This window comes from Cetorhinus maximus, chromosome 2 (assembly GCF_964194155.1).
Source record: "Cetorhinus maximus chromosome 2, sCetMax3.hap1.1, whole genome shotgun sequence".
NCBI lineage: Eukaryota > Metazoa > Chordata > Chondrichthyes > Lamniformes > Cetorhinidae > Cetorhinus > Cetorhinus maximus.
Genome location: NC_135880.1, coordinates 129,369,180 through 129,396,590, shown reverse-complemented (window position 1 = coordinate 129,396,590; position 27,411 = coordinate 129,369,180). Strand labels below are relative to the sequence as shown.

The 27,411-nt window shown below is 40.7% G+C and overlaps 1 protein-coding gene across 1 annotated transcript in view; it reads right to left on the bottom strand.

The window, feature by feature from the left end:
* elavl2 (ELAV like neuron-specific RNA binding protein 2) overlaps nt 1-27,411 on the bottom strand; it is a 95,913-nt gene that overhangs the window by 15,187 nt on the left and 53,315 nt on the right. The window contains exons 5-6 of the mRNA XM_078569430.1: nt 13,424-13,577; nt 660-885 (exon numbers count right to left, since the gene is read on the bottom strand). Coding sequence (XP_078425556.1) covers nt 660-885; nt 13,424-13,577 — 380 coding nt within the window. The remainder of the gene's footprint in view (nt 1-659; nt 886-13,423; nt 13,578-27,411) is intronic.

The window sequence follows — 27,411 nt, the reverse complement described above, 5'->3', positions numbered from 1 at the left end:
CACTTTCAGAAAGCAGACTGAAGTCGGAAGGTGGCCCAACAGCGATCAATATTTGACAAAAATGAATACTATTAGTAACATAAGAGAATCAATTGAGTAATGAACATTTCCTGCCAGAAATTACAGACAGCAGCTGTTGGAGGGACACGGCTGGGCAGGTAAAGAGCATGCGTACTGTCGACAGCATCAAAACGTATACTTCTCGTGTCTTTTCCTGGATGATACTTATACATGGAGACTAAACAAAAAAATGATTAGTCAGAGTTGAGAATATTTCTTCTACTCAGAACTGATAGTAAAAATAAAAACGCTGAAGTCAGAGGCATTAGAATAAACAAATTACTGGGAGTAGTCAAGTATGGCCCAATTTTATAACAAAATGGCAGTAAGCCATCGTTAAACTATCGTGCTTCAACATCAGCTGGGTATCAAGACCACACCTTTGTCCATATTTCACTTTCAACATTTGGTACATCTTAGGTTCACATTACTGTACTGACTTTAAGGTCACAGTCACGTGTTGAAAACTGATTTCTGCAGCCAGTTTTACTTTATTGATAAAGTAAAACTCTTGGTAAACTTCAGGAAGATTCTGCTCTTAATTAGTGTTAAACAGCCGTTTTAAATTGCAACAGTGCCTAATGGCAGCATTTACATACCTTAGCCTTTGTGCCTGATGATGAAGAGGCCCTGGGTATCGTCTATTTGGGGACTGGTACAGCTGAGATAGGATTGCCTGGTTGGTTTTCTGACTTGGATTGTTGGCAAACTTAACAGTGATTGGTTCTGTTGCACCTGGAGGCTTCTGCCCATTCAAACCTTTGATTGCTTCCTCAGCTTCCACTCTCTTGTCAAACCGAATGAAACCAACACCCCTGGACACCCCTATAAAGATGCAGGCCCAATTAATAATCCATGTTTAATTCATCACTCTTTTCCTCAATTATAGTTCAATGATCTGAACAATTAGAATTGGCAGACGCAATTGGTTAATTGTCCAGGTCTTCTGCTGAAATTGCACTGAAAGCAAAAACGATTAGAAAAGATATTAGGATGGGGGGGTGGGGGGGGATGGGCGGGGGGGGATAAAAAAAGCAGTAAAGTGCAGCTGGAATTTAGAGATTCCTAACTTTACAAATCAAGAGTTAATTTACTTCATCAGACCCCAAACATTGCGATTTCTGCAATAGCTCCAAATCTAACAGCCAAGTTTTCTAGCTGCTATCAGAACAGACTGCTTTTTTTTTAAAGCAAAAACTTATAACAAATGTAATGTCTCAAACAGATCAAAGGTGGTCAACTTAGCAGCACAGTTAAATATTTTGTGGCAACATGATCAATAGACATTTTAGCCTACCAAATGCACGCTTGGAACATAATTTTCTTACTTGTATCAGATATGGAACTCGAGATTTTCTCTACCCACACAAAATATTATTGCAGGAAAAAGGGAAGGTTCTTTATATCTCTTTTCCCCCCTCCCCCCTTATACACAAGATAGCTTACATCAACCTAAACATACTTTTATTTTGAAACTCTGATATTGTGCCAAGTCATAGTCAAATCTCAACTTTCAAATTCATTTTATCAGAATCTGAAAGCAAAAGTGGAATATCACCTTGATTTCACAACCAAATGGATAAAATTCACAACTGTTAAAGGTGATTGTGTTGCACAAAAAAAATTACATTAATTCAGCATTCAACTCATTCAACCTCTCTTTTCAGCACTTTAGTACCACAGTAATCTAGACTGAACGTTTTGTGAATTTCTAGACAAAATAAGACTTCAGTAACACATACAGAGTCTGATGCACATGATAACCTGTGCCAAATCTGTACTGTCCTTTTGAGCTGGCTTTAAACCAGGTCCCAATCAGATGATTAGAAAAGGTCCACTGTAAAACAGTTTCAACCTAGTTCCTCGTATTAAAAGGACAATAAAATCCACGATACACCACTAAAAGGGCAGATTGACTACAAGGAAGGCTGGTGAGATTTACAAATTAAAGATGGAGTTAAGTTGTGCAAGGGTGCAACTTCTTTACCTGCCAAGACATGTAGAATGCCCTACATATCTGAAGCAACTCCAGAGACTCAAAAATACATTAGAAATGCACAGTGCAAATAGTTGTCCAAGTTGCAATTAAAGATCTCTGCCTTTATATAAAACAGTATTATTAGCACATGTATAAGCACAACAGACATACATTACTAAATTACAAGTGTCAACTAAAGCTCTAAACCTAATATTTTGTTCTTGTACACTGGTATTTAAATTTAGAGTTCTACACTGGTCATCTTTGCCACTAACTGCAAGCCTCATGTATTTTAATAGTAAATCTCATGCATTTTAATAGTATGATTCAATCTGAAAAACAGCAGGCTCACATCTTTAGATCTCTTTCTATTCAATTTCCTGCTTTGACAGATCCCTCATTGGCAGTAGCAAAGGCAAGGAAGCATGATGTATAATGCCCAAGAGATCAAAATCACCTAGAATGTATTCAAGCACACACTGATCACCTAAAACCATGCAACTGAAGTTCAGCATAAAAAGTACTGATAAGGGTGTGCACATACAGAAAAGTGCTCGAAGGTTGTGCTGCATGCGTGACCAATGAAGTGCTAGTATCTAGAGACTGCATCTTGAAAGGTTTCCTCTTTATCCTAGACAGACATTGCAATGGTTCTAGAATGTGCAAAATTAATCTCAAATGAAAAATAAACAATGTTCACCAGGTATTCTGCAAGTCAAGGAATACCAGTCAAATGGATGGTGAATATTAGACTATCCCTGAAAATTAAATTACAATGTAACGATTAAAGGTGAGGAAATTACCAGTGGTTAAGAAACAGAACTTGCATTTATATAGCACCTTTAATGCAGTAAAGCAATTAGTGATACGAGGGGTACTATGGGTTACCTTTTTATATTTTAAAATATACGGTGCAACTTCAGGCACTAACTCAATGACCTCGACTAGACAGATCAGCTATATGAAAACTACTGCAAAAATGTTAAAATTGACATTCCAAAACATGTATCCACAAAAATACCAACAACTGCAGAGGCTGCTAATAAGTAGCTAGCTTAAATTAAATCTTGCCACATTCAGGTATCATTCAACATGGGGAAGCTACATTCAAACCAGGTCTAAGCTGCTAACTTCATACAGATGCTCAGTTTACCATGCAGAGAGCCTTGAAGTTTATTTAACCAAATGTTCCCATTTAAGGGGATCATTTCAACTAATGAGTGTGCCCTTATAATGGGAATGCCACTAGTGCTCCAAAGGCATAATTTCATAGTCATTGGGATGAGCAAATCACCTACTCCTATTAGAGCACTCTAGGTTCTGAGCCAATATTTCTGTTCAAGAGGCAGGAGAACACAAAACTATTAAGTTTAAATTCAAGGAACTCTAAAGTAGAAGGGAAATAGTTCATACATGGAAGCTGCACAAATATTAGCCTGTTTCCCATTTGTTCAAATCATGTAAACATCAATTGTCCAGAGCAAAGAAAAATCAAGAGATGGGTAACTGGCCCAATGTTAAGGTCAGCAGCAAGGCAGGAGATCAAGAATACATTGAAGTGGGTAAACTACTCCATATAGTAACCATGTAGACACTGAGAACAGGGTGATTACTGTACCCAAACACTAGAACCATGGCCTGAGTGTAGATGTGGACTGGGGGGGGGGGGGGGGGGGGAAATGGGGTGGAATGGACAAAGGCTGGTCATAAATAGACCAAGAATCCCTACCTCAAGTTTCCCCATGCCTTTGCCTTGAACTTCATTTATTTCCTCTCCCCTACTGTCACTGTCCTCCCCAAAAAATGCCATCCTTGACCCCTGTTCTCACACTCCCACACCATCTCCAAAGTCCTTGAATGTGCACTCACCTCTAGCTGTCTTGGGCCCAAAATCTGGAATTCCCTTCCTAAGCCTCTCTTTTAAAAAAAATTCTTCATCTTTGAGAAAGCTTTGTTACCCATCCAAATATCTCATCTCAGTATCATCTTTTTGTCTGGTTACAGTCCTGTGAAGCTTCTTTATGACATTTACTGCATTCAATGTGCTATATAAATGCAAGTTGGTGTTGGCAACCTTATCCTATGGTGTTGCAGGAATGCAAGGTAAACCAGGTGAAACAATTATGACCAACTAATATACCCTCTGGCATGGCAATTTCACTTGATTCACTGGTCATGGCCATACCTTCTCTATCATACACTTGAAAGACTGATTGTCACACTTAGCCATAGCTTCCCAGAAAAAAAATCTATATACTGTTGTCACATTTCAAATGACAATTCTCTTCCTGAAAACCAACTAGCACAAACAAAATTACTGCACTTAACTTGTTTAGGGAATTTCTGTATGATAGTGAACATGTTGAGAAATAATTTGTGTCTGATTTTAATTTTTTTTAAAAAAATCACAACTTGCTTTCCCTTCCCCTGCAATCTACAGACTTAATCAAATCTTGGTATAAACCCAAAAATTCACTTTACTGCCTCTACCACAGGGCTTTAACCCTTCACTTACAAGTTCAAAAAATTGGTCAAATAAATGAACACTAGTTCTAGTTGAGAATGGTGATATGCACATCAGGAAGTGCAGTGAGTTTTACTAAATAGCCTGCCTATAGTTGCTACCACTGGCTTCTCAAATGGAATGGATCAAACCGCACCCAGATTGTATCCTTCATAGATGCAAAGTGGGGTGGTATCAACTGTATATTGCAAAGACCTCCACAGATATATGTTAAGGAATAGGTGGACAACCAGGTTATGATGGACTGCAACTTGTGTCACAAGCTGATCGATGCCTATGGTGATCATCGCCTGCTTGATCACCACTGATACTACTGGACCTGATGTTCACCTGAAAGTGTCTGTCTCCGTACTCTCCACAGGATCAATGCAGCAACTCATCCAAGCTTACTTGACAGTACTTTCTAACCTCACTTTGCCTCTTCCTGTAAGATCAAGAATCATGTGTCACCAGCTCTCAAATTACACAATGCCTTACAGGCTGCTCCTTCATAGTTACTTGGTCAAAGCCCTAGAATTCTCTCCCCAACAGTTGCAGGGGTACCAACACAAAGATCACCAGCAGTTTGGAGCAGTGATGCAGCTTTCTCAAAATTAGCAATGGACAATAAATTCAGCCATGCCAGCTTAACTGCACATATTTGTTTTTGTGGGTTAAGACAATTGTGCAAGTTGTTCCTGGGCAAAAAACAATCTATACAAAAAAATCTATACAGCGAATGCAAAGTTTAAGACTGCTAACAGCCAAAACAACATACAGTTTAAATCATTGTATACAAGGCGATGACAAAGATCATTTAAAAGGTGCAGCATTCCATTCACCACAATAGTTTGTGCAGACAGAAGAACTCCCGGAAAGCCAAAACTCAACATACACCTAGTCGGCAGCTGATCTTCAAAACTTGCTGGTTTTCGTGTCCTACTATCCCCCTAACATTCTTCCATTTTATTCCCTAATGCAGGTGCCATGTTTAGTACCTAGTTAGCTCTACCCACCATTGGCCCTTTCTGCAAAACTTGTGGAATGTTTGAACTTTGCACTAGGGGTCCTGCCCAAAGCACAATAGCCGAGACTTGAACAAAGCACTTCAAAACCAGTGTCTGGCTTTACATTCCAACAAAACAGCAAAATTCCCACATAAACCATTAGAGGCTCCACCCCCACCACCGTTCGCTGACGCCTTTATTTTAAGCAACTTACTACTTTCTGCCTCTCAAAACCCTAAGTTTCCTCCCAAGTTCTGTGATAGATTCTTCAGAAGGAAAACATCTCAACCATCGCACTCAGCAATATTCTAGAAAATGTCAATGCCCAAGCATCATCTTCCCAATTTCTCTGGTTTTGAGTCTTTGCAGCTTCACCCCACATCTTAGTATTATCTCACTTCTTTCCTCAACTGCAACTTCTAATCTGAACATCCTGAGGGGAATTTCGTTATCCAGTCCCTGGAATCTGAAATCTCTAGCCCTGTAACAATCCACAGCTCTGCATTTCAAGAGTTATCCAATCAATCATTCTAATATTTATGCTGGTCCACCTCCTCAGCCAACTTATCCCAACAAACCCAATACCAGCAAGGGAGGGCAGAGTTACTAGAATCAAAAAATTCTTAACTATTTCTCCAGGAAGCTTTATTGAATGCATTCTGGAACTAAGGTGGCAAGCCATACTAGATATAGTAATGTATTAGGAGCCAGATTTGGTAAACAAACTAACAGTAAGGAGCAGATTTCCAGTAATCATACTGTAGCCAAATTTGATGTTTATCCTGTTCAAGCTTCACAGTTAAGATTTTACATTTTACAAGGCTCAGGGTGACAGGGGCAGACAATAGCAACTGATCAAAACTGTCATCAGGAAAATTACAGATGAACAGTGGGAGGTGTTCAAAAAAATTAAAGTTTTACAGGGCCAGTGTATACCCACAACTGTCAAGAGGTTTACTTATCAAATAAAACCACCATGGCGCTATCCAGATTTAGGCTCAGCTGCTCCTTACCCGGGCACGAAATGGACGTCAGGGGGCTGGCTACCAGCTTATTCCCCGTGGGAGCCTTCGTGTCCGTGCCCAGGGACCGCACTGCTCGAGTATGAGTGCCCAAAAGTTAAAAAAATAAAGTCAGGAGCTTGGCTGTAGTGTGGCGCCTCTGATGACTTGACAGCTTCAGTCCTGGGGTGGGGGTTTGGTAACGTCCCGATTTATGAAGCTGCACATTTAATACTCAAACACAATTCTACGGCCTTTCTATAAAAGTGGGCAGCTTCTTGATGATCGTCTGTATTGTATGCAGATGTTTTTCATGGGGAAAAACAAACTCTAATCACTATGGTTTAACAACAACAACAACATGTATTTACATAGCACTTTAAAATGTCCCAAGGCACCTCACAGGAGTGTTATCAAACAAAACTGGATACTGAGCCACAAGGCAATATTAGAGCAGATGACCAAAAGCTTGATCAAAGAGAGGTTTTAAGAAGTGTCTTTAAAAGAGAAGAGAATTCCAGATCTTGGGGGCTTAGCAACCAAAACCAGATCAACCAAAGGATGGCGAATCTTTGGAATTTTCTAGCCTAGTGGACATTCAGTTGATGTGCAAATTCAAGACAGAGATCAATACATTTTTGGATACTAAGGGAAACCGAGGGATATAGGGTTTGTGCAGATTTCCAGCATCTGCAGTATTTTGCTTTTATCAACCAATGGTTGCGTGATTTTAAAATTGGGATGCTCTAGGCCAGAAATGGAGGAGTGCAGAAGTCGTGGAGAGTTGTAGGACTGGAAGAGGTCACAGAGATAGCCAAGGGAAAGGCCATGGAGGATTGGAAATCAAGTCTGAATACAAGAACATGAAAATAGGAGCAAATGTAGCCATTTGGCCTTCTGAGTCTGCTCCTCCATTCATAAAGTCATAGCTGATTTATCTCAATTCCACCTTCCTGCACAAACCCTATAACTCTCAATTCCCTTAGTATCCAAGAATATATTGATCTCCATCTTGAATATGCACATCAACTGAATATCCACAGCTCTCTAGGCTAGAAAATTCCAAAGATTCACCATTCTTTGAAGATATTTCTTCTCATTGCAGTCCCAAATTGCCTGGGCCATTTTTTTTTAAACTCACCCCAAGTTCTAGACGATACTTTTCGGGGCAAATATCCCACCAACATTTATCCTATTCAGCCCCTTAAGAATTTTATATCTCTCCATGTCCGGTGACATTATCACTAGGGAGACTGTGGCATTGTGGTAATATCATTAGACTAGTAATCCAGAGACCCAGGCTAATGGGTTCAAATCCCATCACAGCAGCTGTTGGAATTTGAATTCAGTTAATAAATCTGGAATATAAAGCTAGTGATAGGCTATCAGATTGTCGCAAAAACCCATCTAGTTCACTAATGTCCTTTAGGGAATGAAATCTACCATCCTTACTTTCCATGTGACTCTAGACCTACAACAACGTGGTTCACTCTGAACTTCCCTCTGAAATGAGCTAGCAAGGTCAGTTCAAGAGCATTTAGGGATGGCCTTGCCAGCGATGCCCACAAAAGAATAAAAAAATATTAGTTCTTGTGCTTCAAAACGCTATTGACTGAGTCTACTCTCTCCCCTCAGGACAATTCCAGCATCCCAGGAATCACTCCCTCTAAGGAAAGCATGTCCGTCCTTAGGAAACTGTACGCAGGCCAATTGCAGTAAAACTTCTTTACTTTTCTACTCCAAATCACTTTGTAATAAAGGCTGTAAAGGCCCAATTGCTGTACCTGCATTTTAAACTTAATGTCGAAGGAGATTAAGGTCCCTCTGAAAAGCATTACCCAGTTTCCCACCCTTTCTTTAAAAAATTCTGCTACCCCATCTTTCCTGCCAAAGTGGGTAACCCAGGCCATGGTGACAGAGGAGGAAACTCTATCACTAGAAGGGTTTAAAATTGATAAGGAGGAAGTGCTGGATAAACTGTCAGTACTTAAATTTTACAAGGCACCAGGACCGGATGAGACTCATCCAAGGATATACGAAGAAAGAGTGGAAATTACAGGGACATTGGTCTTAATCTTTGTCTTCCCTGGATTCAGGAAGTGCCAGAGGAGAATTGTAAACATTATGCCCTTGTTCAAAAAAATAAAGCTCTAATGATTGTCCCAGCAATTTCAAGCCAGTCAGTTTAATTTCGGTGGTGGGGAAGTTTCTGGAAACAATTATTTGGAACAGAATCAATAGTCATATGGAAAAATGTGGGTTAGTTAAGAAAAGCCAGGATGGATTTAAAGAAAAATTGTGTTTAACTAACTTGAGTTTTTTTTGGGAGAGGTAACAGGGTTGAGGAGGGTAATGCTGTTGATGTACATGGACGTCCAAAAGGCATTTGACATAGTGCCTCACGACAGGCTTGAGAAAAGTTATAGCTCATGGAATAAAAGGGACAGTAGCAACATGGATACAAAATTGGCTAGGTATTAGGAAACAGCAAGTAATGGTTGATGGATATTATTCGGGCTGGAGAAATGTTTGTAGTGGAGTTCCCCAGGGGTTGGTATCGAGACCCTTACTTTTCCTGATAATATATTAGTGATCTACATCTTGGTGTGCAGGGGCCGATTTCAAAGTTTGTACACGAGACAAAACTTGGAAGCATTGTAAACCAAGGAGGACAGTGTAGAACTTTAGATAAGTTGGTAGGGTGGGCAGATGAAGTTCAATACAGAGTACTGAGGGGATTCATTTTAGGAGGAAGGACATGGACAGACAATATAAAATAAGGTGTACAACACTAAAGGGTGTGAAGTGGGGAGGTGAAGAACCTGGCTGTATATGTGCACAAGTCATTAAAGGTGGCAGGACAGGTGGGGAGAGCAGTTAATCAGGCATACAGTATCCTAGGCTTTATTAAGTGGGGCAGAGTATGACAGAGATTATGCTGAACTTGTATAGGACAATAGTTAGACCTCAGCTGGAGTAGTGTACAGTTCTGGGTGCCACAATTTAGGATGGATGTGGACGCATTAGAGAGTACGCAGAAGAGGTTTGTAAAAATGGTTCCAGGGATGAGACACTTAGATTTAAGAACTTGGGATTGTTCTCCATGGAGGGAAAGCGAAGAGTTGGCAGAAGTTTTCAAAGTCACGAAGGGGCTGGACAGAATAGGTAGGAAGAAACTGTTCCCGCTCGTAAAAGGATAGAGAACCAGAGGACACAGATTTAAAGTGATTTGTAAAAGCAGCAAAATGTGATGTGGAGAGGAAGGAAGAGAGAAAGAAAGAATGAAATACAGGAAATAGTAGTGAAAAAGAGTATAAATTCAGGGGACTGGAGAAGATAAACAGCAGCAAGACGGACAAAACAAGCTTAAAAAAAGCAATGAGAAAATTTGCCATGGGTAACAAGCTTAATGTTTCTTAACTATGCACAAAATAGGCAGTCAAGAATAATTTTTTTCATTCTTTCACAGGATGCAGGCATCACTGGCTAGGCCAGCATTTATTGCCCCTCCCTAATTGCCCTCAAGGTGGTGGTGGTGAGCCACCTTCTTGAACCACTGCAGTCCATGTGATGTAGGCACACCCACAATACTGTTAGGAAAGGAATATCACGATTTTGACCAAGCAACAGTTAGGAAACAGTGATATAGCTCCAACAATGGTTCCAAGTCAGGTTGATGTGGGGGTTGGAGGGAGGGGAACTTGCAGGTGGCATGCTCCCATGCATCTGCTGCCCTTGTCCTTCCAGGTGTTAAGAGGTCACAGGTTTGAAAGGTGCTGTCAAGAGCCTTGGTGAGTTGTGCAGTGCAAAGTACAGATGGTACACACTGCTGCCACCATGAGTCAGTGATGGAGGGAGTGGGTGTAATGTGGTGGACAGGATGGTGATCAAGCAGACTGCTTTGTCTCGGATGGTGTCAGCGTTGAGTGTTATTGGAGCTGCACTCATCCAGGCAAGTGAGGAGTTATGCGTTATGTTGGACAGGCTTTGGGGGTTCAGAACACAAGCCACTCACCACAGAATTCCCTGCCTCTGACTTGCTCTTGTAGCCATAGTATATATTTAGCTGGTCCAGTTCAGTTTCTGGTCAATGGTAACCCCAGATGTTGATAATGGGGGATTCAGCAATGGTAATGCCATTGAACGTCATGGGGAGATGGTTAGATTCTCTCTAGTTGGAGATGGTGATTGTCTGGCACTATTCATGCCACACATCAGCCCAAGCTGGAATGCTGTCCAGGTCTTGCTGCATATGGGCATGGACTGCTTCAGTAATGCAGGCCTAATACAGATAACAATAAGATTGCAACTAGGTTTCTACTTCTGTCAGTCACGAAAACTAATAATGGGACATGGACTGGAGCTCAAATTGTAAGCAAGAAACTATATTAGATTTAAAAAAATGTACTGAAGACTGACAAATCCCAGGGCCAAAAGATTCCTATCCCAAAGATGGAAAAAGGCGAGGGAAATGCAATGCTTTGGTCTACCAAATTTAGCTTAGACTTAACTGAAATTTAAGAAAAGGTAACCAAGTTAATAGGTGACTAGGGAAATGTTTAAATTATGGACTTCTGAAAGGCTTTAAAGGCTCCACATCAAAATGTTAGCTAAAATTAAAGCTCATACAACGCATGTTATTTACACCTAACCAATCTCTTAACAAGGTAAGAGAATCAGGATTATAGTCTGTCCTCAAATTGGGAGGAAGTGACTGGTGGTGAATAGGATCTCTGATAGGGCCCCAATGACTTAACTAATGTAATAGAGCACATATGCATGTTTGCTGATAAACATTGGTAGCATAAGTGGTGTAGATGATATCAAAATTATAAAGAAGCGTCGATAGATTAGAATAGGCAAATTGTGGCAGATGGATTTCAACACAGCCAAGTGAAAGGTCATTCATTTTGGATGGAAAGACCAGATTTTTTTTTAAATGGTGAATATCGAGCCCCGCCGCAGGGAGGGGGAAGCTTTGCCCCGCCGCGGGGAGGGGGAAGCTTTGCCCCGCCGCGGGGAGGGGGAAGCTTTGCCCCGCCGCGGGGAGGGGGAAGCTTTGCCCCGCCGCGGGGAGGGGGAAGCTTTGCCCCGCCGCGGGGAGGGGGAAGCTTTGCCCCGCCGCGGGGAGGGGGAAGCTTTGCCCCGCCGCGGGGAGGGGGAAGCTTTGCCCCGCCGCGGGGAGGGGGAAGCTTTGCCCCGCCGCGGGGAGGGGGAAGCTTTGCCCCGCCGCGGGGAGGGGGAAGCTTTGCCCCGCCGCGGGGAGGGGGAAGCTTTGCCCCGCCGCGGGGAGGGGGAAGCTTTGCCCCGCCGCGGGGAGGGGGAAGCTTTGCCCCGCCGCGGGGAGGGGGAAGCTTTGCCCCGCCGCGGGGAGGGGGAAGCTTTGCCCCGCCAAAACAGAAGCCCTGGAAGGTTAGGCCCCACCTGGAGTACTTTGCAGGGTTCTGGGTGCTGTATCTTTAGAGAGAATATACAGGCCTTGGAAGAATGCACAGATTCATCAAAACATTGCCAGAAAACCAAGGGATGATTTGAGTGTTTCAGGATTTTGAAAGGAATTGATAGGGAAAATAAAATTATTTATTTCTGCTAGTTGGAGCCTCAAGGACAGGCGGCTATAATCTTAAAATTTTCAGAAGGGAAGAAAGTGGAGAAATACTTCATACAGAAGGTGGTAGCGTGGAACTTTTCCACCAAATAAGTAATAGATGCTAACTCAATTATTAATTTTTAAATTCAAGATTTAAATCTTTTGCTATGCCAGGGTATAAAAGGATATGCAACCAAGGCAGGGAGATGGAGCTATTGAAGGCTCGAGGAGTGGAATGGCCTATTCCTGGATGCAACAGCCTTACTTGCCAACTAACTTCCCTTAGAAACTTAAAACAAGCAATACCAAAATAAATCATTTTGCTGCACTAATTATTTTGTATGTTACATAACATACTTTCTCTCCTAATAAACCACTTTTTTCCTGCTAGTTTAAGTGCAAATTTTCGCTGATCATGGCTCTTGACAAAAGCTGGGTTGAGCTAAAGGATGGGGGGTCCTTTCCACTAGACAGAACCCATGACCACAGGCAAATCCGATTACACCCACATAAAAACTACCCAATTACAGAAGGGATTGGGGGCACACAGAATTATTTGCTAATGAGTAAGGCCAGTCTCAATACCAAATAAATGAGAATACCACCTAGTTATGATGCTCAAATTAATAAAAACTTAGCCAAACAGCATATATGGCATAGAAGAAAAATTATAGCTCAATCCACTTTTCACCCAGATTTGAAGATTTCAGCACCTAAAAGATAGTTACAATTTGAAGAACATTCCTCTCTCTCATTTGCTTTGCGGCATGATAAATGATTTTGTTTGCCAATCAAATCCAAGTTCTCGAGGCTTCACACAACAGTACCTATCTGCACTATCCAGACGTGCTATTACCACATAAAGCTACCTTGAAAACACATTTGTTGTTAAAGAGTACAAGTCCCGTTTTTAAGCATTTAAGATTTTGCTTTACCATTCCTGCTTAATTTTAAAAACACATTAGCAACACAATAAGGATTAGTACTCTATCCTCTATAGCAGGTTTGAAATAAAGATTATAACTGCTTTAAATTTATTACTTCACCAGCTGTGAAAGCACAGTTCAAACTTGCACCTCCAGGGTGGGAAATGACTCAAGTCAGTGTGAGCTCTTAAATCTATTTTTGCCCATGCATATTTATGAACAATTCCAGCAGAAAATTACATTTTCTGGCCCACATATCTCAACCTTTGACAAATCCTGGAGGGAAGATAGTAGGAACTGAAGAATTGCATAACTCCTAGTCTTAAAAAGATGTACAAAACAGTGGCCACATACTTACCAGTGACCTGGTCCACAAGAATCCTTGAGGTAATTATGCGTCCATATTGGGTGAAAAGCTGTTCCAGTTCTTTTTGGGACATAGTTTTCGGGAGTCCACTGACATACAAATTTGCATCTCTGATGGAAGCAGAACTGGGACGGGCATAAGAAACCTGAAGGAAACAATTTTATTAATAAGCTTACAAAGACAAAATATTTTTCAGGTGAAAAATCTGTCACATCTTTTACAAGTGAAGGTACCTTAAGATATTAAGTAACAGATCCTGAAAACAAATATTTATTGCATTTGAAACATTGACATCTCAGTATGACATTGTACGAGACTGGTTAGTTCTACTTGGGGTGATACCAAAGAATGGGGTGATACCAATGAATGACTTGGGGTTGATCCAACCCATTTTTCCAGCTTTTTTCTGATTTTAATCAGACTTCAAACAATTGGTGCAAAAGAAAAATATTGCAGATGCTGGAAATACTCAATAGATCTGGCAGCATCAAATGGACTTAATGTTTCGGTCAATGACCTTTGACAGAAGTTTGTTGGTTTGAAACATCAACTGTTTCTCTCCACAGATGCTGCCAGGACTGCTGAATATTTTCATCATTGTTTTTAAACAATTGGCACTCAAATTCATTCCAAATAATGCAAAAAACATTGAGACCCCCACACAGGCTGCATTTGGATAGGAATTTTTGGTGCAAACAAGAATTCCTTTAGTCTGAGACAATGATTTACTTTCCTCTCGAATAAATGCAATAACTAGTTAAGCTAATGCAGATAATACAAGGTCTACCTGAAAATGGCTGAGTTTGGTGTATTGTACAGCAAATGTAACTTCCGCATTTAGATCCAAGCCAATGCTGTGATTAATGGACATAGCACATGTTGTGAAACCATGCATTCCTTTTTACATGTCACTGAAATTTACTCATCTAGCCACAATCCGGTTCTGTGAGCTGCCAAAACTATGTACATCCCATCAGCAGCCCTTCCAATTTTATGCAAGACTAATAATGCAGATTTTGACTGCTTTCCCATCACCAGTCCAATTTCCAAGGAACTGAAACAGATGTCAGATACCGACTTGAACAAAATCTACCCCAATGGGTCTCATATACTACTTTAGTCTTCAACGTGTTTGGATTTTTCAACCAAATGGAACCAAGTTGACTCCACAAAAGGAAGAAAATGGACAAAAGAATTTAAAGTGACATTTTGTGCCATGACAGATGATTATAAAAGTAATTCCCTTGAATGGTTTAGACACTCAAAAGTTAGCACCGTCAGCCATCCCAACATTTAACAAAGGTGCCCAGACATATTGCTACTACACAAGTTGAACTAGGTACAGTGCCAAAAGGGTCAGAAGTTTAAATACATGACAGTACAGAACAGTTTGAGTGATATTGTGAATCTACAGCCTAATTTCCAATTTTGGTCTAATTCAGACATATTCTAGTTGACAAACAGACCCCAAAGTTCTCAGACTTCCTAATTAACTAGTATTACTCTATACAAAATAAACTTCAGTCTAAACAGTACTGACGACAACTTAAATTGAAATGAGAATAAAAATCCTGGCCATGCAGTCCTGAAGAAAACTCGCTGGTTAAAAAAGCAAGCATCAAAAGCCTAGCACAAAAGTTGTGATCCTATACATCCATTTTGTACAAATCTGCAGAAATCTTAAGAAAATCTTGATCACACATCTTATCACAGATCAGCTTTAAAATTTACTCATCAGGTAGTGTTCATTTGGAATCTAGCACCAGCTCAGCCTGAAATAATTTTGGAAAGTGGCCAAGATATCATTTAAGCAAATTAAGTGTGACTTTAATTGTTGCTGCAATAATGAAACCAGTGATTTTTATTCTCTTGGCGGGGGCAACACTTGGCAATGTCCATCCCTAGTTGGGCTGGGGTGAAAGATGGTGGTTGAGTTATCTCTCGGACTCCACAACAGTCTGAGAGATAATGAAGTGCCTATAATAGTGAGGGGCAAGGAATCTGACTAAGAAACAAAGCAGCAGTCATGAGCCAGTCACTGCACAGTATGTAGCCCCAGCCCTGCTCTTGCTGCCACATGCATCTAATCCGGTCAAATTTATGGCCAAGGGCAACTTCCCAGGATGCTGGTGGAAAGAGGGAGATGCTAGTGCCAATGCAGATAGGGAAAATTCATAGGGATTTTGTTCAAAATGGTCACTGGCTGGCTGGCACGCATAGCACAGTTGTTACCTAACCATGTTTCAGCTCAAGGCTAGATGCTGTCCAGGTCCTGCTTGAGGCTGGCACATGCTGCTTTATCAGAAATAGTTAATGGAATTGAATATCAAACATCTAAATCCTTATAAAAGTTGCATTTAAATGGGTTTAAGAACTTAAAAACGTTTGAAGAAAGCTACTTACGCACAAGTTAAAACCAAAGGATAAAAGTTACAAACTTCAAGTAAGTTAGAAGATCCAACCCCTGCTCCACACAAAAAAAAAACAGGATAGAAACCATGTAGAACAAATGAGAAGATTCACACAGGATGAAAAAGAGACAAGCTAATTTGCAGCATATTTTATAGTATCAGGTCATCTCTAAGCATTTCACAGCCAATGAATCATTTTTGAAGTGTAGACAGTGATGTTAAATATCTCCATACAGCAAGGTCACCCAAACAGCTGATTGCAACTGGTCACTTCCATCTGTTTTGGTTGAGGGGTAAATATTGGCCAGCTCACCAGAAGAACTCACCCACTTATACTAAAAATTCTAACATTCTACAATAACAGTTCTGCAGCTTCAGCTAGCAGTCAGAAGCGCAATAGACAGTGCACTGGGCATTAGCATTCTGTGCAGTACAACTATAGGAGAGAGTTGATATATCTTCTATTGAAAGAAACCCAGCTTACCCAAGGACCTTCATTGTAGCAATTTTGGAATTTCTCAAACTTGGCCATTGAAGGATGTTATATTGAATTAAGCTTACTGGATAGTCACATTGCTAGGAATAAGGATCAGAGTTTAAACAAAGCATCTATCTAGATTGAATATCATACATAAAAGAGTTAGGCCATTTGGCCCAGTCAGCATTTATCCTCCACCCCAGTGCAAACATATTTACCCTTCCTGTTCCCATATCCATTCATCCATCTAGCCAATCTTACTATTCAGCCCCAACAGTTTCTTTCTTAAATCACTAATAGCAAATTGTATAGCTGCACTAAATTAGTATCTTACAGCCAGTTTTAAATTCCTAGCACTCATTCAATACTCAATTACGAGGGTCTGCTATAGATCTAGCTCCATCTTTCCCTCATCAACATGGTTGTGTCAATCTCATGTCAAGAAGCATCCTGGTAAATCTCTTTTTATCTTTTCTAAAGTCTTAATACTGGCCCTAGAGTTTGGATCCAAATCTGCACAGTACTCTAATTGAGGTCTTAATATCTTATATACTCAAACTCCTTTAACTTTTATCATAGTATTTACAGCACAGAGGCCAATCATCCCAATATGTCCAGGCTTAAGCTCCATATAAGCTCCCTCTAACCCTTCATCTAACCCCAACAACATATCCATTCATTCTTCCCTCATACATATCCAGTTTACCCTTAAATACATCTATGCTACTTATCTCCATTACTACTTGTTTGTTCTACATTTTTAATCATGGAGTAAGAGTTTTTCCCAAATTCCCCATTATTAGATGACTAACTTATATTTATAGCCCCTGATTTTGTTTCTGCCTCCAGTGGGGAAAGTGGAATCATCTATGTCTACCCTATTAAGCCCTTCCATAACCCTAATCCTCTGAGTAATGTCAAATCTCCTCTTGTCAGAAAAAAGCCCCAGTCTGTTCAGCCTTTCCCAGTTAGTATAACCCTTCAGTTCTTGCATCATTTCTGCAGTGTCTTTTATTATCCTTTTTATAATATGGAGACTAGAAGTGTTCACATACAGCAAATTTAGTCTAACCACGGTTCTGCAAGTTTAACACAACTTCTGCTTTTCATTCTACACCTAGTGATATAATCTAGAATTTCATGGAGGGTGCTCTTCAGAAATAAAGCCAATCAACCTGCCTTTAATGTCCTGTGAACCTGCACACCTAAATCCCTTTGCTCTTCCACAGCAGTACTGCTATTATAGCTACCATTCATACATTTGGTATAGAATGCCTCCCATTTTGCTCAGTCATCAGAAGGTTTTAGGGTCTTGAAACCAGTTTAATTATCAGGTCAATCCAGAAAGACAGCTTGGAATATTTAGCAATTGAATAATCCAATATGTCACCAATATAGAGCTAGTCAGGGTCAGAGAAATTATTAGCTGGGAAGTTATATTAGCTCTTTAACAGTGATTATTTTTAAATTTATTACAAGGCATGCAGGCATGTAACTGAATTAAATTCACGATTAATAAAACATTTACAATTGATGCATGAATAGATTGTAAACAAACTCATTTGATGATTTATATTTGACCTTCTCACTAGAGAGAGAAATCAGTCTACTTCAGAAGACTGGAGAACCACATATGGTGCTACAAGATTGCAATATCCAATTCATTTAACAAAGGATTTCATAGTTACAGCTCCAAGTGATGTTATCTCACATCTAAAATGTTGGACAATAATTTAACCGTTGATAGTAAAAGGACATAGGATCTGCATTTGGGAGACCAGTCAATCTGAACCCAAGAAACTAGGCAAACAAGAAGTTTGTAAGAGCTAGGGAAATGTCAACAATTAGAGAACATTACAACCATAATAAAAATGTTATCAGTCCACAATACAATGTTAGCAGTAAGGAAAAGCCACAACAATTAACTGGACCAGCTTTGACAGGTGCCAGTATTCACTGCTTGCTAAGGCTCAGTTACCGATTTACATTTTAGCGACCCTGCTAACTTGAATCCAGTGAGTGAAGTGGAGATGAGCTGGGGATGTTAGAAATGCCAAGATTTCCAGCACCGCTCCAGACAATAAAAAACTGATAAAGAAATGATGGAACGGCTGGAGTTTACAAGTGTCTGATCTCTTTGGAGAAAAAGGCTACATGGGTCACCTCAGACAAACTTCACAATTCTGGGTCTCACGCAATGCTCATGAACAGAAAAGAACGATCATGGGAAAGTAAAAGAATCCTCAATGTTGTTGGAAACCAAAATGGAGAACAGGCTGGCCAAGATTAAGTTAGGGTTCTCAACCAAAATGTTTTAAAACAAAAACATGTGAGGTATAATGGCTTTACAACATTTGAAATACTACAAAAGTGGTCTTTATAGGAACTGCCTGCAGCACAGGAAAAACAGGCTTATGAAACACAAGATTACACAGAAAGGAAAGATCTTTTGGATGTAAATTACATAATGAGCCAAGATTACCAGGTGGAAAAATGAAGTACAAGCCACCCAGGAAACGTTCCAAAGAGTGAAGGCAGGCACCTCAGGATGGCTTCTGTAGAAACCCAAAAATTAATACCTAGCTCCTCCTCTCTCCCTCCACCCCCCCACCCACAAAAGTCACTGCTCAACCACAGAATATTGGAAAACAAAATTGGCTATTTAACAGTTTTCACACCAAATTCAAACAAATACTAGACATCCCTTTTGAGAGAGTGTTAAATTTTAGACTCAATTGAATTGTTTGGGTTAGATCCAGTTTGAAAAATTAAGTACATTCCAAAACGTTCCACAGCTCTATTCAACTCATTTTCACTTCCACTAGGACATTTTGAAATTGATTTATGCTTGTACTTCCAAATACATCCACAATCGTAATTTTAAACATGTAAGGCCATTCTACAAGTACACAATTTGATAAACCAAGATTTGCTGATGTAATACATGGCACCTTTCCTAGGATGGCTTTGAAGGGAACTTTTTTAAAAATTGCTGTGCAGGGTGAAAAATGAGAAAGCTACCGCAATGTAAAGCATTTCTACACTAAAGAAGATGGTTCAAGATAATTGAGCAATATTTTAGGATATGGTTTTTCCTCCAAATTTTACAAATGGAAAGCAAAACTAAGCTTCCTTTTATTCTGACAGTTCATTTCACAGCATCAAAGGACACCTGAAGCTACCCGAGAGTCAAAGCAGCTGCTCGCTATCCAAGCCTTTAAACCAGCAATGCTCCAACGTGAATGTTTACATTCTCCCAGGACTTTAAAAATCCTCTTTTGGATCATTACTTGCCATACGGAAAAAAGGAGAACACATTTTAAATGTTCTGCAGGAAATGGTTAAAATTCAATAGTTCTTTCATTTAAAGCTTTCTGTATAAAATCAAGATTTATACAGCCCCAAGTGAATTTCAAGCTCAAAAGGCACCAAAGCAATCTAAACACAAAATGCCAAAAAGTGGAGAACTCCAACTGAAAATGTTACTGCTACAGCTGGTGTTCCTAGTTTCGTACACAGAATATATTCCCAAATGTTAAAAAAATTTAAATTATATAACACTTTCTCGATCCTCAATATTTCAATGTACTTCAATGGCAATGCGTTTTACAACTTCTGTAAAACAAAGTAGATTTGCAAAGAGCAAGGTTCCACAATAGCATTAAGGAGAAGCCATCCTGATATTATCAAGTCAGAAATTCCTGTTCACGACCACAACTTTGCTCCATTCCATCAGTGCTTCCGATTTTGGCCTTCGTTTCCCCCTATTGTTAAAATCTTCAGTTGTATTAGCACTTCTAAAACTTCCACCCTAGACCTCTTCACCTCCACCTCATTAGTCTCAAAACCAATTTTTCAGCCAAGCTTTTGCTTCATAAAAGGGTCATAACAGCACAGGAGACCATTCAGTCCACTGAACCCATGCAGCTATAGAGAAATCCTTTCATTCAGTCCCATTCACCTGCTGATCTTGCAGGTCTGCTAGTTTATTTCCTTCAAGTGTCCATCCAATTCCCTTTTAAAATTACCAATCATCTCTGCTGGCAGCAGACTCCTGGTCATCACCATTTGCTGCTTTAAAAAGTTCCTCACATCCAACTTGTATCTCTTGCTCAAAACCTTTTACCTGTGTTCCCTAGTTCTTGTACCATTAGCTAATGGGAACAGCTTTTCTTCATCTACCTGGTGCAAAACTGCCAATGCTGCACATCTGCTCCAACCTAACCTTGCAGCTAAATTACTTCATCCCTGGAGCCATTATAGCAAATCACCTCTACATGTTCAAGGACTCACATTCTTCCTAAAGTGTGGTGACCTGAACTAGGCACAATCATGGTGGCCTAACTAGCTGTTTATAAAGGTTCAACACAACCTCACTGCTTTTGTACTGACACCTCTATTTATGAAGCCCAAGATCCCATATACTTTGCTAATTACTCTCAACATTTACTGCTACCTCCCCCCAGTCCCTGCACATGAGTGCCCTCCAGAGCCCCTCCCCGGTCCCCCCACACACTTCAGAATTGTGCCATCAAAATGCATCACCTCTCACTTGTGTATTAAATTCCATCTGCCACTCGCCTGTCCATTCTGCTAACCTATGTCCTTGGATAGTCAATTGGTATCATCCTCCCTATTTGCCACACCTATAGGTTTATCATGAGCAAATTTCCCAATCTCTTCCTAGAGCAGAGTTTGCAATATAATTGGGACATTTTCTCTTTTAAAGGCAATACTGTAAGTTGCAAAATTTGTCTCTTGAATTTGTAATGACTTATTCTGTATTCAGCGGTTGGTGATTGACAATATCCATCAAACGCTAGGAAAATAAAAGGAAATCCAGGAAAGGAGGACCACATGCAATTACAGGAATTTTAGGTAAGGTGATTGAATTCAAGCATACAAGTAGTCCTTTGGCAATAATATGCTAAGCATGGAGTGTTTCATTTTGGGTCATCACAAAGCCCATCTTTTAAATGGGTGTTGGGGTGAGGGAGAAAAAGGTTATGCTAAAAACATTAAACATAGGAACACAGAAAATAGCAGGAGGTCATTCGGCCCTTCCAACCTGCTCTGCCATTCAACATGATCATGGCTGATTGGCTATCTCAACGTCATACTACCGCTCTCTCCCCATACTCCTTGAAACCTTTGAAGTCTAGAAATCTATTTCCTTCTTAAATATATTCAGTGGTTTGGCCTCCACAACCCTGTGGTAGAGAATTCCACTGGTTCACCACCTCTGAGTTAAGGGGTTTCTCCTCAACTCAGTCTTAAATGGCCCACCCTGTATCTCGGAGATCGAGACCCCTTGTTCCAGAACCCCCAGCCAGAGGAAACATCATCCCTGCATCTAGTCTATCCAGCCACATCAGAATTCTATACATTTCAATGAGATCCTCCCTCATTCTTCTAAATTCTAGCGAACACAGACCTAGTTGGCCCAATCTCTCCTCACGATAATCCTGCCATCCCACGGATCAGTCTGGTGAATCTTCGCTGCAATCCCTCGATGGCAAGTATATCCTTAGGTAAGGAGACCAAAACTGCACACAACACTCCAGGTGTGGTCTCACCATGCCCTGGATAGCTGTAGTAAGACATCCTTGTTCCTGTGCTCAAGTCCTCTCGCAATAAAGGCCAACATACCATTTGCCTTAACTGCTTGCTGCACCTGCATGCTTGCTTTCATTGACTGGTGCACAAGGGCACCCAGGTCCCTTTGTATATCAACATTTCCCAATCTATCACCATTTAAATAATACTCTGCCATTCTGCTTTTCCTACTGAAGTACATAACTTCGCACTTATCCACATTATACTGCATCTACCATATATTTGTCCACTCACTCAACTTATCTAAATCACCTTGAAGCCTCTTATCCTCCTAACCACTCACACACCCAGTTGTGTCATATCAGCAAACTTGGAAATATATTTGGTTTCTTCATCCAAATATTATGAACTGGGGCCCAAGCACTGATCCCCGTGCTACCCCACTAGTCAATGCCTGCCATTCCAAAAATTACCCATTTGTTCCTACTGTTTCCTGTCTGCTAATCAATTCTCAATCTGTGCCAAAATATTACCCCAATCCCATGTGCTTTAATTTTGCACACTAACCTTTTGTGGGACTTTATCAAAAGCTTTCCGAAAATCCAAATACACCACATCCACTGGTTCTCCCTTAGCTATTCTGCTAGTTAACTCCAGTAAATTTGTCAAACATGATTTACCTTTCATAAAAACATATTGTGTCAAATCCCATTGATATTTTCTAAGTGCCCATTTATCACATCCTTTATAGACTCTAGCTTTTCCCTACCACTGATGTTAGGCTAACTGGTCTGTAATTCCATGTTTTCTCCCTCCTTTTTAAAAAAAGTGGGGTCACATTTGCCACCCTCCAATCCTGCTTATATCCTCTATATGTAGTGGGGGTGAGAGCACATACACAATCCTATTTGATGATAGTTTACCATAAAACCATTTATTGATTTGAAAGACTAAGTTACATCAGTCTTTTGTTCTCTCGTCTGACGTAAGTTTTTGCATTAAATGAAACGGCTCTAGTGATCAGAATAACTCACTTGCAGAAATACGGCCTGTCCCACCAACAGAATATCTGCCTTACTATCCATTTGGAGTGCACCTTTATACAATGTGGCCATAGGCTTGCCATAGTCATATGGCCTCTCTTCCTTGGGTGTATAAAGGGTCGACAGCGGATGCCATCTGATCCACCACTTAAAACATGGTGTCAGCAGTGTGCAACTGAGTGGATTTTGACAGCTGCTTGCTCTCTTAAGCTATAATAAACAGCAAAGAACAACAAACTTCAGTCTGCAACTTTGTACAGGGCATTGGTCACTGCTAAGTCAGTATGGCTTCAAATATCCCTGTACCTGTTCCTATGGAGGTAGCAGATTTGAAAATAAACTGGAAATGTTTCCAGTCTCAAGGAACTTGAACAAATGAGTAGCACCTCATCAGTGCTGGGGAGATTGCTTCAAGCTTGAATACATCCTAGAGCTTATTGAGCAGGAAAGCTAGTCTTGTGAAATGTGAGGCCTTTAAAGACCCACTTTAAACCCTCCATGTTCAACACCATAGCTCAGGAAGAGGGGAAGAACGTTATTAGTATGTAGACACATTGAGATGCTGAATCTTGAGAGTTTGATCAGATCGTCCTTCAGTTGGAGTTAGGAATGTTGGGAATAAGACATCCTGCTTGCTGAAAGAAGAGAAACTTGTTCTCAAGAAAGCTATCAAAATAGTGTAGAAGCTCTGAAGGGGTCAAATGGGAGAACTGACTGAGGGACAGTTTAGGCCTTCCAAGCACAAAACAATGGAGTGAAGGAAGAACTATAAAAGGGGCAACAAAGATCAAGGTCAAAGTACTGGATGTAAATATTGAGAGGACACCAAAGGAAAAAAGGAAGCATGTCCAGTGTGGGGAAAGCAGTGCTTTAACTGCAGAAGTGAATCACTTTGCACACAAGCGCTTTGCTGAAAAGCAAAGCAGGCCTATAACGAGGGTTGCTGGAGAAATGTCAGATGAAGAACCCGATAGCAGGTCGGCACCCTCAAGTCAAGGAAAAAATGGTTTCTGACTATTGAAATGACGACTGCAGAAGGAACATCAAGTTAATGTGAAGTGTCAGATAGCAACAGTGCCTATGTGCAACATGAGCTCCACAGATCTGTGTGGGGTTGTTCAAGATGGTGACCCAAAAATGAAGCCAAAGGTAGAGTTAAGGCTATATGATGGAACAAGAGGGCAAACTAAGCCAACGGCGCAATGCAATGAGACGAATGAAGATTTGGATTTCCAAATAGTAGACCAGAAGCAAAATCCATTCATCTCAGCTGAAACTAATCAAAAGAAGGTCTGGACTGGTAACCCTCCTTGTACCAGAAGAGGTTTGCAGAGTTTCACAAGGCATAAAGCAACTCGCTGACCAACAAATCCTTATAAATTACAAAAATGTTTTCAAGGGTCTTGAATGTCTTCCTGGTGAATATCATATTGAAGTAGGTAAAAGTGAGAGAACCAACTCAACATCTTTCAAGAGGAGTTCCAGCTGCCCTTAAGTCCGGCCTGAAAGGAAAGATAGGGGAGCTCGAAAAGTTGAGAGTAATCAAGAAAATGACACCTCCCACAGACTGGATTAGCAGCGTGACAATGAAATAACCAGGAAAGCTAAGTGTACGCACAGATCCAAAGGGCTTCAATGAAGCTTTGAAGAGATCTCATTGGAATGGGGTAAAGACGACATTTTGCCACACTTAACAAGACAAAAAGTCTTTACCCTAGATGCAAAGGATGGATACTGGCAAGTGAATTTGGACGAAAGCAGCAGTTTCCCAACTGGATTCCATTTGGGAGATACAGATGGTTGCTCATGCCTTTTAGTATTTCTATTGCTCCAGAAGAGCCTCAACACCAACACCACGAGATAGTCTATAATCTTCCAGGAGTGGAAGCAATCATGGATGACCTGCTAATCTATGGATCTGGAGATACAATAGAAGCAATGGGCCATAAATCGGTCAGTACAGTGCTTGTAATGAACAACAAGCTAAGCAAGCTCATGAGCCACTCATGGCATTCCAGGCAGACCAGGGATGTAGCCTGAAATAGAGCCCTTCACTCTCTTTGGAACTCTCTTGTTACCATTCACTATTATTCAGACCACTGGGAGTTAGACAAACTGACGTCAATGACCACCAGAGAGACTATAGAATGCCTACAAGTACACTTCAGTTGTTATGGCATTCCTGACATTGTGATGATTGTCAATGGCCCTAAATTCACGAGTGAGGACTTCAGCACTAAAATTGGGGTCCTGAATAAACAGTTTTTCTGCATAACATAACATCCTCTAAAAATCTTTCTGAAAAGGTAATTTTTAAAACACTCTGTGGAAACAGGCACGGTCACTTATTTCATGTCGACTGTCCTAAGTTGTTAAGGTGGTGTCCTGTGCACCCCCTTATCCATGCAATTGTTTAGAAAGAACTATATGATCCTCAGCAGAATGTAAACTAAAAAGCTGATCAAATCGGGTGACACACAATGGGGTGGCAACCACCCTGCCATTGAGTACCGGTCCTGTGTCCATTGGTCAGAATAGTTTGACAGGTGATTGACACTAACACTGGTTAAGCTGCCAGCCTCCAGAGAAAGGGTCTATTAACCAGTACTCAGGCACCATGCCCTGCTGGGGTCATATACCAGACGTCTTGGCAAGAGGTGCTGAAGTCCTCGTGAAGTTCCAGTACTTGTCAGTAGCTGTCTTCTTCAGACTGGACAAGGAGGAGGATAATGAGATCAACACATTGCATCAAAAGTAGTTTGCCCTCTGGGATCAGTAAACTGCTCTGAACTATTACGGGTCATATACCTTTTTCTGTCTAATTAGTTAATGCATCATATCTAAACTGTTGTTTAATAAGCCATCTTAAAATTACTTATGACTAGTTGACTGTCTATTTAGGTATCTGTGGCTCCAAACCCCATAATCTTACAACACATTGCCACACTATTCCCAGTCAAACGGAAGGCCGAGGTAATGGTGAAAAATGTTAAAGGGATCAAAAAAACCCAAGTATATCGAGCAGAGATGTGTACAAGACAATTCTAGGGTGGAGAAACACACCTGAGGGCATGGAAAGCAGCCCAGTTCAGCAGCTATTGTCATGCCACACCCAAAGTATTCTTCCAGTAGCTAAAAAAACAACTTAAACCAGAAGTAATCTCAGGCACAAGTGACAAAGTCAAAGTGAAAAACCATAAAGCCACATTTCACTGCCAAAATCGTTGCTCTAATTCTCAGCTCTGGCAAACATTCAACACTCATCAAATGTCAGCCCACTTGGCAACTTGAGACCTGTGTAACCAAATTGTCACCTTGATCGTACAATGTGAAAGTGAACAACCAACTATATCGTTGTAACCACAGACCTAGGTACAACTGGTGAAGTTGCTCCTTCACAGCAGACAGCTGCTGAGGAAGGTGCAAGTTCACCAACCCCACAAGGAAATCAATGGCCATCAGTCCCAGCAATCAACTAGTCCTCAAAAGGCAACAGATCAGCAGCAATTACCACAGCACAATATTTGCCAAGGCAACAAAATTCCTGAGAGGCAACATGACCACAGGAATGAGCAGACACCAGACAAACAACCAACAACCCACATGTGTACCATTAGAAGACCTGGATGCTTAAGGATTGTGCATGCAGTGTAGGAGATGTAAGTGGGTCAGACTGGAATGACCAGTTTTCTATACATGCGTGATGGTTTTCATTGTAGACCATACATGTGCATGACTTGCAACTGCATATGATAATAGCAGTACTTTTTTTTTAAAAAATGAAAAAAGGGGGATGTTTGGAGAAGTGCCTGTGTGCAATGTGGCCATAGGCATGTGACCTCTGAGGTCATCCTTGATATATAAAGGCTCGAGGGCAGAAGCCATTTGGTCTACCACTTGAAACATGGTGTCAGGAGTGTGCAGCTGAGTGTCATACCCCTTAGGTTAGGTAGTGGTTTAGATTTGATTAGTGGTCAGGGAACAAGAGAATGCGATTGAGTCAAGCAGGTAAGGAGACCTTGGATGCAGTGTCTTTTGGCCCAATTGGAATCATTGAAGTGTTTGGAACGATCACATCAAAAGCCACAATCATGGCTGAATGCTAGGCCCCTTTGAGGTGTTAAGAACAGTTTTGATCTCAACCTTTATAATGAAGCCTTGAACATTTCCACAGTAAGATTCATCAAGTGTTACAGACAGCAATTGATTCTCATATTACACATCACCATATTACAAATTATGATTTACCCATATCTAACAGGTATGAAGTACTTGCTGTGGGTTTAATCGAGAACGAATTTGCAAGGAGGGTGGGCAAATTAACCATGACACCATGGTAACGATGCCATTTAAGTGGGGGAGTGAAAAGGAACGTGGTAGACAATATTAGGGGTGGGTAATAAATGCTGGCCAAGCCAACAAAGCCCACATTTCATGAACAAATTTTTTTTTTTTTTTTTAAAAAAAGTAAAATTAGGGAGACAGATACAG